The sequence below is a fragment of the Cicer arietinum genome, chromosome 6, assembly GCF_000331145.2.
Source record: "Cicer arietinum cultivar CDC Frontier isolate Library 1 chromosome 6, Cicar.CDCFrontier_v2.0, whole genome shotgun sequence".
Lineage (NCBI taxonomy): Eukaryota > Viridiplantae > Streptophyta > Magnoliopsida > Fabales > Fabaceae > Cicer > Cicer arietinum.
The window spans coordinates 22,613,428-22,624,584 of record NC_021165.2 but is presented as its reverse complement, the minus strand read 5'-3'; the positions used below and the strand labels follow the sequence as shown (position 1 = coordinate 22,624,584).

The 11,157-nt window shown below is 30.1% G+C and overlaps 2 protein-coding genes across 2 annotated transcripts; one reads left to right on the top strand and one right to left on the bottom strand.

The window, feature by feature from the left end:
- Positions 1-208: 208 nt before the first annotated feature.
- On the top strand, positions 209-5,519 carry LOC101494919 (ubiquitin-NEDD8-like protein RUB2). The gene is made up of 3 exons (XM_004505728.4): positions 209-435; positions 1,490-1,749; positions 5,121-5,519. Exons 1-3 carry the CDS (start codon positions 343-345, stop codon positions 5,230-5,232), a joined length of 465 nt encoding a protein of 154 aa, XP_004505785.1. The 5' UTR covers positions 209-342; the 3' UTR covers positions 5,233-5,519.
- Positions 5,520-7,817: 2,298 nt separating this feature from the next.
- On the bottom strand, positions 7,818-8,936 carry LOC101494606 (actin-depolymerizing factor 5). Its single transcript, XM_004505727.4, has 3 exons — positions 8,780-8,936; positions 8,435-8,694; positions 7,818-8,349 (listed from the first exon to the last, which is right to left on the bottom strand). Exons 1-3 carry the CDS (start codon positions 8,798-8,800, stop codon positions 8,199-8,201), a joined length of 432 nt encoding a protein of 143 aa, XP_004505784.2. The 5' UTR covers positions 8,801-8,936; the 3' UTR covers positions 7,818-8,198.
- Between the last annotated feature and the right edge of the window lie 2,221 nt (positions 8,937-11,157).

The window sequence follows — 11,157 nt, the reverse complement described above, 5'->3', positions numbered from 1 at the left end:
TATTAAAATAAATCAATAACTAATGGCAAACATGTGTTTACCCTATTTAATTATAATTTTCATCCCATCACATTTGTTAATAATTTAATTTAATTTTTTTTTTTAAAATAATAGTATTAAATATGCCAATTTACATTTGGCATTCATTTATATTTAGTCATTTGAAGGAACACTATTTAATAAGAAGCGAATCCTACAGGCTAGAGACTAGTTGCTGCTACAAATACCGTGTCCGCGTCACTGACTGAAACTAAACTCTATCACGCACAATTACAATTACTCATTGTGTCCCTCTTTCTCTCGCGCTCTCACTTAACCAAAAACCACGAGAAGAGGAACAAGATGCAGATCTTCGTCAAGACTTTGACCGGAAAGACTATCACTCTCGAGGTTGAGAGTAGCGACACCATCGATAACGTCAAGGCCAAGATCCAGGTTTTTTTCTTTCTTCAGAAAATAATTTTATCATCTTCTTAGGGTTTCTGGCTTTTGATGATTTTGCTTCTTACAAAATAATATCATCTTGTTAGGGTTTTTTTATTGCTCAATCTATTTTAACGGTTTTATCCAATTATGTGTCTGGTAGTTTTAAAAGTTGCAATTAGTATCTGTGCATGCACAGAGGTTAAAGAAAAATTGAACATGTATATATATATATATTATTGAAAAAGCAAAGAAAAACTATGTGTGTGTGTTTGGATTAACTTACTTTAAAGAAATACAGTAATATTTTATGTTATAAGATAAATCATGAGAAGAAAAAGGGATTAAGACATTTGTTTTGGTAAACTCACCTAAGGGAAAAGTACAGAGTGGCCAATACAAGTTTTGGTATACGATGGACTTTATATCTGGAATAGCAGCAGAGATAGTATACTTCTGATACACCTGCCGGCCACTAGGTCGTGATTGAATTTTATCAGGCTTAACAATGCCCCAACTTCTGACAGGGCTTGTTAAACGACAATTCCAGAAACTGCAAGTTCTCTTGCGGCTGCAACGTTTTCCTCCATCTAATTGGTTACATCGTCTCAATTTAGAACATGCATGCAAATGGTGAGGCTTCCTTCATCTGCATATAATTTGATGATGTGAAGCCTTGAACAATAGGGAGTGTTGATCTCTTGGTCTTAAGGAGAGGTTATTGACGCTTGGGCCATGCTTTTAAAAATATCTAGTTCTTTTACTAAAATATCCATCTGCTACACTGTACTTAAATAAATCTCTTTACGTAGTATCTATTGAATATCAAATCTTAGTCATGGATAGCATTGTAAAATGTCAGTGTTTGTTTCCTTTTCCTCCGTTTTTCATTTTGCAGTCTAAGCTGTATCAAGAGCAATGATCCTTAATATGCATTTTTGCGATTACCTTCATTGTTGCAATTAGGCAGAGATTTGTAAGTTGTGACGTTATGACGTTATGATGTTATCATTTGTAAGTTGTGTCATTCATTTCTAACTGCTGCTAGTGGAATATGTGGTTGTAGGACAAGGAAGGTATCCCTCCTGACCAGCAGAGGTTGATTTTTGCTGGTAAGCAGCTGGAAGATGGTCGCACTCTTGCAGATTATAACATACAAAAGGAATCAACACTTCACTTGGTGTTGAGGCTCAGAGGAGGAACCATGATTAAAGTGAAGACTCTAACTGGAAAAGAAATTGAAATTGACATTGAGCCAACCGATACAATTGATCGTATCAAGGAACGCGTTGAAGAAAAAGAGGGAATTCCACCTGTGCAGCAGAGGTTTTCTCTCTCACTCTCTCTCTCATGCTAATTGGGCTTGACTAAATCAATGTTAAAATATTATAACTCTTAAACTAAAACATGTCACTTGTTCATTGCAAAACTGTGTTTCTGATTATTTCTGATCATATATTTGAATATTCTGTGCCAGTATTATTTTGGCTAATGAATGTCATTTAGATGGCATTGGTTCATTTTTGTTCGCTTAGTTTTAAAGCTACCTCATGTAATGCTTTGCTTCATGATCATGTGTTCTAGTAAACTGAATTTTCACGTAATCTTGTTAGTGGTAAACTAAATTGACTACAGTGAGTTCCTTCTGGTGTAACAAAGCCACATTTTTTCATTTTCTTTTTTCTTATTTTTGTCAGTTTTTTTATTTCTCCATTTCTTTCACCTCTTTTCCTGTGTTTTATTTTTGTTTATCTCCTTTCTTTTATTTTTTTCTTTCTTCTCTTCTAAGTTTTTTCGTTTTCTTTCATCTCTTCCTATGTTTATTTTTTTTCAAATTATTTTCTTTCTATTCACTTCCTCTATTTAATTTATTTCTTCTTCTGTTCCTATGTGATACTTTTAGCCCTTTGAGTTAATATTATGTGACTCTTTTTTTAATTTATGTTTATGCAGCTTTTTTATTTGTATGCAGTATTACTTTATTTATATATAATTGATTTATTTCGATCGTTATACGGCTTCGTCTATTTTCCCGCAACAATATCTGCTATTTGTCATAGTGGATTTTTAGTTTTTCACTATTTTCCATAATCTACTATTAAAAACACTGGATTCTAGGTAGGCACATAATCTAAAGACTGTTTGGAATTCTTAATCTTATAATATGCACCATTTTAATTTTGAATTAGCAAATTACTGGTAACATGATAGATCTGTTGGTTCAGAGATTTATTTATTTAGGAAAAATAAAAAAGGTTTGTTGCCTATGATAACTGATAAGAAGTGTTTGAAAGGGAGAGAGTCATTTGGTGAGGATTAGAACTGGGACATCGTTGAGTCCTGGATCTCTCAAGTTTTCATGGATTTACTTGCTTTCTGTACATTTGTGCGCTGAATCTGAACCAGTTTCTAGGTTTAGAGAAAACTGTTTCTCACTGATCTGATCAAAGAATATTATGTAAATTGATAAATAAATGTTCTAAACATGAGAAAAATAAGGAAATAAAAACATAGATAAAAAATTTATAAACATGTGCAAATTGATTTGATTCAGTTTGGTCAAATAACCATCATAGCCGTGCTATAGTACTATAGCCTATAGCGCAGTGGAATCTGAAAAAATCTCTATAGTTCCACGATACGTTATTTAGTACAAAGTGTTGTCAAATAGTGGCTATAGCGACTATAGAAATGTAGCGTAGCAGATTTTAAACAAACAGCTAATTTTCACTGTCTGCTATTGTTAACACTGATTTGAGTTATACATACTTCTCCTAAGCTAGTTCCTATGAATCTGGGTGAAATGCTCAACCAGATTCAACACCCCTCATGTTAGTGTATAGATATTCCTCATGCCTAGCTTGCTCACAAGAGGTTCATATTTAAGTCGTGTGATCTTTTGATGAAAATGTCTAGCACTTGACGTGCAGTTGGAACATGTGGCACATAAATAACTCCAGCTATTGAGTGGCCAATCTGATAAGTAGCAAGAGATAGTATGACTCCAACCCTATTTAGTTTTGCAACTGAAGCGAAGGTTTCAAATTAATTAATCCCATAAGTTTTATTCAAGCCTTTGGCAACCAACCGAGCCCTCTATCTCTCAATAGAGCCATCTGATCTACAATTTATTGTTGATACTCATTTGCATCCCACTGGACTTTTTCCTTTTGGCAGCTCTGGCATTTGTCTTGGCTGATTTTTTTGAAGAGCCTTCATCTGTTCTGGATCAAAATCAATTAACTCAGTGGGTTTGGAGTTTGAAGCAGACCCAGAAGCAGTTTGATTTAATTTCAGGATAAGGATTACCTGGTGTGTCCTCCGATTCATCGTGGTGCAAAGCATCACAATTCTCTTCCCTATCAGTATGTTTCTTCCCTGTTTAGAATAGTTCAAAGGGTTCTACTCCTTGGTGTTTTTACCAGTTTCAATTCTATCTGGTCTCAGCTTCATTGCTGTTTGGCTGGTACAGAACCGGCCTCAATTATTTCTTGATCAGAATTGGTTTTTCAGAAATCCGCTTTTATAGCTTCAAAAGTTCTGGGTTTAAAAAATTTTAGCCCAAAAATGGAAATACAACCATAGATTTACTCATATTACACATTTTGAAAAGAAACAGTACCCTTTTTAAAAAACCAGATTTGTATAGGTTTTTTTTCTTTCTCAGATTCTACAACGTGCCTAAGAAAGTAACAATCCACTCTAGTCTGATTTGTTTCTGGTTGGATAGAGTTCAAGTAGAGCTCTAAATTGTTCAGGTCAGAAGGATGAAAACCATAATTTATGATTCTGAGAACTTTTAGTTTACTCATTTTCTCCATAACTGGAAAGAAGTATTCTATCAGCCAAGTCTTTTTCTTACAAAATAAGCACTTTTTTTTTTTTTAATCTCCGGGGAGGAATGAACCCTTCCCAAACAATTAACTGAACTTATAAATTTGATGCTAGAGCAAAGGGTGCAATAGAATTTTAATGCCTGCAAAGGTTTTTTTGATCACGAATAAGTGAAAGTTGCAATTAAGAATGCTGTAAGATCATATCATTTTATCAAATATTAGTGCCCAAGCATGGGATTCAAACAAGAAATTTGACTAGAATCTGTCGTACATGCAACTGCGGGTGTAAAATCGCCATTCGTAGTTATAAGGCAAATGAAGAATCTCATCGAAAAATCAACAAAACTCAAATAGTCATGACATCTAATGTTTAATCCGCTTTGTGGACACCTATACTGCCACATAACAAAATTACAAATAATTGAATTGAGTAATTGAAAAGAGGCAGTATTATCAACTGCAACGACCTAAGCAACTGAGTTGCCAGAAAATTTATCTCAGGTAGGTATTATTTGGTTTCAGTTGCACTAACATTTACTCAACTTACTACCATCCATTATAGAATTAGGACTAGGAAGAGTCTTGTATCTCTCGAATGTCCAGGGGTTTACATACTTTCGGTACATTTGTACACTCAATCTGAACCCGTTTCTACCATAATTTCTTGTCATTGATAATTTGATATTTCTTATACAAATATCATCGTGTTGGATTGCACCATTATTGGTGGATCTATTGAACAAGGCTTAATTGCTTGATATTCAAGATCAATACCAAGATTTGCAGTTTTGGAAATACCAAGATTTTTTTTTAATTCTATTGGAAACATTAGAAACTTATGCCTGTTGTCACTTGCTGCAGGCTCATATATGCTGGTAAGCAGCTTGCTGATGACAAAACAGCTAAAGAGTACAACATTGAGGGTGGTTCTGTGCTTCACTTGGTGCTTGCATTGAGGGGTGGTACTTATTAAGGTTGAATGCACATCGGATCTAAGATATTAGCTTGTTCAGGCTTGGTCAATTTCTAGTTCTTGGTAAATGTTTGAATCGCTTTTGAACCTAAAGACATGAAAGGAAGCTCTATACCCGTCCGTTTCTGAGGACATGATTGTTCTTTAATGTGCTTGGTTTTTGTAATTTCAAGGCCGTTATTGGTGGTCGGTATCACTACATTGTATGCTTTTAAACCCAAAAGTTGGCATCTTAATGAATCTCTAAAGTAATAATTAATTATCACAAAGGTGAAAGTTTGATTTTAGTTTTAGGGCCACAAGCACAATGGTGGTGGCCCTGGCTGGACTGCGTGAAATGGTCTAGATCTAAACGTAATTCTCAGACAACCCAAATATGATGTAAACGTAATTCTCGGACAACCCAAATATGATGTATTCATTTTATAGGTTGGCCAATATTTTGGCCCAGTTACAATTAAAAGGGATGTGCCTCCTGAATTTGTGGTCCATGTCAATAGTGAATATCCAGGCTGTTTTGCTAAGGTGGCAGCATTTTGATAATCAAAATTACTAACTACAACTAAAGAATTTTCCTCTATTAACACTATTTTCACAATTGACTGTCATAATATTATTATATCTTCAAATATCTACTCTAACATCTAAATGGAAATATTTGATTAAATGTACTTGTAAAATTATTTTACAATATTGGTACATAAAAATTGAATTCTTTAAATTTTTAGAACGAATGTAGACGTGGAGATTTCACTTGGAAAGCTAAAACATTTAGATGTGTTTCTTACGTATAATATTATTTAGGATCAGCATGAGAGATTGCCACATCATAGGGTTGTGGAAAGGATATCCATCTGTATGTATGTTGACTAAAGTACATTCACCTTTGATAATTGGGATGGTCTAAAGTTGAATCTAGAGTAGTGAGAAGAGATCTGCAATAATACTTTTTTACTTTTACCTAATCATGGATTGCATGAGGAAATGAATTTCCTTGCTTATTGATTAAGCTAATTGAACTTTTGGGCAAGGGAGTTTGAGAAAAATCATTAAACTTCCAAATGGATCTGGAGTGACAATCTCGATCCTCTTCAGCTTTTGCTCATAGAGAGTATGATGAAATGATGTTGATTATAACTATTTTTTCATTTGAAAAGCTTCAATCTACTCAACAACTCGATTATAAGTAATGATTTAATTATACTGCTCAACAAATGATTAAAAAGGCATCTAACAATTGACAATACCATTATTGAGCAAGAATGATTAGCAAATAAAAATAGAGTAATTGAGGTGGGGCTGTGTTGATGATAAGCTTCAATGGTCAAGTTGATGTGTTCACAACAACAAGAAAACGACACTGATAAAAATATTCAAGTAAGACCTCCTGCCAAGAGACGAACTGTAAATTTAACTCAGCTCAACTCTATCTACCAACCACAAATTGTCCAATTTGGAACAAACCAAATAATGTTCGTAATTTGGCTCTTCAGTCTTAACCAACTAACATTTGTTTCCAGATTTATGGTTCTTTGAAACTACTTATATACATGTGTTTCTAGAACGAAGTTAGGCTTTGATGTTCATTACTTGCGTGTAGAAAATAAGATCTAATCAAATATATACAGAACATTCAGTAGCTTATGTGTATTATTTCTTGAGAATAACATCATTATCAAAGTACGGATATTTAGATAATTGGATATTTTCATTTTTTTGACTCAGTTGTATGTTTGCAAAATGTGTTGTCAATAAATTTCACAATGATGTATATTGCACCCAAATACTATTGACCAAATCCTAAAATCCTACAAATTACTGCACGGCAATACATCTCAATTTGTCTGCTGTTCTAAACGATCAAAAGGAAAAAGACCAAAAGAAAATGTCACCAAGTACTTGATTGTTCTTTTATTTTCTTTTTCTTTTTCTTTTTAATCCATAATATTTAGTTTTAAATTTTGGCGAATGTTAACCTAGATTTCAAAGGCACATTTTAAGATATTAAATATAAAAAATTTATCTTAAATTTTTTGTATTCTACTGATTGAAAGTTTAAAAAGTGTCTTTTCAACAAAAAAAAAAAATTAATTTTGGAAACACTTACCTGCAACCTAAAAAAAGTAAAATAATATACTATTTAAACACTTTTGAATTATAAAAGGCCCCAAAATATTAACTAATCGTTTTTTGGTCTTAATCTGTTTTCGGAAATTTTTTGATAATCTAAAATTCACTTAAAAAGTTTAATAAAATTTAATTAATGATTGTTTCAACCAAATGTTGGAACTTGTGTGCTCTTTTTTTGGGGTAAAAAAACAACGTGCGCTTATTGATTGGAGTTGTAAATTATCATTTATTGGGTCAAATAATTGTAAATTATATCATTGATTCTGATTATTTTTTTCAACCACTGATTCTGATTTTCTACAAAATGGTTTTGTACAAATCGATGGGCGAAGCGACAGTTACTTTTGCCTATTCTGCGACTGGACTAAAAACTAGGCAGCCCAAGTTAGTAAACCACAATTATTAAGTGTAATTAGGATATAAAAATTAAAAAAAAAAAATTAATTAAAAATATATATGGTAACACATCAACTTTCCACATCTGGAAAGTTTGAGCTAATTGATTGCTCTCAACAATTTTCATAATTAAAAGAGTAATTTAACCAAAGGGTTAGTTGCCCTTAACATATCATACACCCGACAGTCATATACAATAACTTAATTATCATTATGACTAAGGAATGAAGATTAGATACCCCACTTACATCACAATGGTGCCAAAACCCGACATAATTAACTAAACTACACAATAAAAAAAAAATCACATGTCATAGAGTCATTGGATTGGAGTTACTTGATTATAATAATAATTATTAAAAAAGAGTAAGATTGGTGGAATAATTGATTAGCTTGGCACATAATTAAGGAGTCTGATTCAATCTTGAAAAAGGGGGCATCTATTTGGCTCTGTCTTGAATTACATCAAATCCCATTTCAGTTGGATCGGTTGCTTGAAGTTCATATGATATTCCATCCAAAGCTCTTCTCAACCCATCTTTTGATGTTGCGTATAGCATCTTTGCTCTTATCCTTGATGCTGTTGGAGACCTAAAACATTATTCCAAAAATACCCTCACATTAATATTCATAATGTTATAATTTGGACTAAAAATGAGAGAAATTACAAGAATACCATGCAATGAAGAAGATCTTGCTCTTGCGACAATTATCAACAGTGACAAAATCAAAGTCAAAGACAGCATATCTACAATCATCATTGGGCAAAGAAGCAGCAAGATCGTCATAGTTTTCTCCAGGACCACCAACCTTATCAACTGTAACAAGTCTCGACCTTTCATCGATCTTGAAAACTATGTATCTATGTACCTTTTTCCACTTCATCTCCATGAAAGAGTTCTTGCACTCCTCTGTTACCCACATCCCAGTAGTAGCCTGTTCAGATTCATATTATTAATTCATTCATAAATCAATTTACCATAAATAAATAAATAAAGAAATATTGATATTCCAAAATTACCATTTTGAAAGCCATCGCCATTGTTATGTTGATGAGAAGGAGAACCAAATTGCTCTGTCTTTCTTTCTTTTTGTAAAGGTTGACACGAATTTGATGGGGTTGGGAGTGAGGTCTACTATATATAAATAAAGGGTAGTTGAGATTGCCATTGGTATTTCGTTTTATTACCATTTTGTCCTAGATATATCAATTTATCACAATGTTTTACTGCGCGTTTAAACAAAAAGATAAAAGGGCGCCTTTGACTTTTAAAAAGTATCAATAAATATTTTTAATGCCCGGATGTTTTTTAACACCACAAAATTTAATTTTATTATAATTTTTTTTAAATTATTCAATCCGTTTCTTTAAAAATTTTAAAAAATTATTTTGATTTTATATTTTAAAAAATAATTTTTATGAAAATATACTTAAAAATAGAACAAATTATTTTGGATATTTTTTATCAATTAAAAAATATATATTTGATATTTAATAATTTAAATATTTATTATTAGAGATTTTAACATCATTAAAATCATATTTTTTTATAAATATTTTTATGAAAAAATTTATTTTTACTATAATTATTTTTTTAAATATTATAAAAATCATTTTTCACAAAACTCTTAAAGAAACAGCTTGCTTTTTCTATCAAATTTTCTTTTTTTAAATATACTTTTAAAGAAATGAGACCCTACAATAATCTAGAGTTTAATTAGAAAATAAGTGAAATTTGATTAAAAATGATTTCAGTCATTCGAACTTAAATTTTTTTAAATGATTTGTCATTAATTAAAATTATTAATTACTTAAATTTAATCACTTAATTAAATTTTTATTTTAATTAAATTGAACTAAGTATAATTCAATTGCATATCTAAAATTTAATACTTAATTATTTTATTAATAATATATGTTGAATTATTTTTTTATTTATATGTATAACTTTACTATAATTATTTTTTACTATTTCATATTTTTCAGTTATAATCATTTTGTTATTTAGAATCGTTAATTTTTAGTATATTATATACATTTTTTTATTTTGATGTTGTTTTTTTATGTTATTTACTTCGAATTTATTAATAATATATGTTGAAATATTTTTTTATTTATATGTATAACTTTACTATAATTATTTTTTACTATTTCATATTTTTCAGTTATAATCATTTTGTTATTTAGAATCGTTAATTTTTAGTATATTATATACATTTTTTTATTTTGATGTTGTTTTTTTATGTTATTTACTTCGAAATGTGTTATTAGAAATATATGTTGATTATATATATATATATATATATATATATTAATAAAAATTGTATAACCCAATCCAATTCAAAAACATTTATATCATATTATTTAGAGGGAGCAATTCAAACAGAATCACATATTATTTTAATTTTTAAATCAATAATTTTTCTTCTTCTAAAGAATATCTATACACCCCTACTTGATTTAATAAATATATGTTATTTAAAAAATATATAAAAATAAAGAGTGAAAGCCGAGAAAGAAAAAGTATACACTTATTTTATTTTATAAGTAAAAAATTGATCACTATTATAATATCAAAATGATAAAATATCTTTACTACTTAATATTTTTTCTTTGTTTTTCTCTCTTTTATTTCTTTTCTCTCTCTCTTCCACACACTACTCATACAAATAATTAATATTTATAATGGTTGATATATTATGACATGAATAGTAAAATAAAAAATACAAAAATAGAAAAAATATAATTCCAATTAAAAATAATTGTTACAATACTTGTATATATTTATTGAAATACAAAATGGAAGTATTTTTTGGTTTAAAAATCGTTAGAGGAAAAAATATAATCGAAAATTGTTTAGAGTAGATTACTAAAATTATCATGGTATATATCTCGTAACTATATTAAGAGTAAAACATAAAACATAAAATTCTTCATTTTTTTTCTGTTTGTGAATTTTAATGTTAAATTCTCTAAAATAAGAAAAACATTACAATATATTGTTCTTTTCTTCAATGTTTATCTTTTCGACTTCACTTTCAATGTTTTTTTTGTTAATTGTTCATAATTAATATTACTAGAAAAGTACCTGAGTCTGAGGGTTATCTCAAAATTAATCCATTTCCTTTAATTGACTTAAGATTTGATTGTATATGTAAGCAATGAATTTTATCATTGAAGGAATTTGTTGACAAAAAACACTAGTAATTTATTAGTGTCTTATACTGGTACACATTGCCATTGGCAAACTTTAATTAATTGCTATAGTAAAAGGAGTATATATACCATCAAATCAAAACAAGGACCTAAGTTTAAAGTGTTAGGCAAACGTTCCTTATGCTGTTAAAGTAGAAGTATAACAAATTTCTTTCGAAAAAGAATCCTACCAATGAAATATG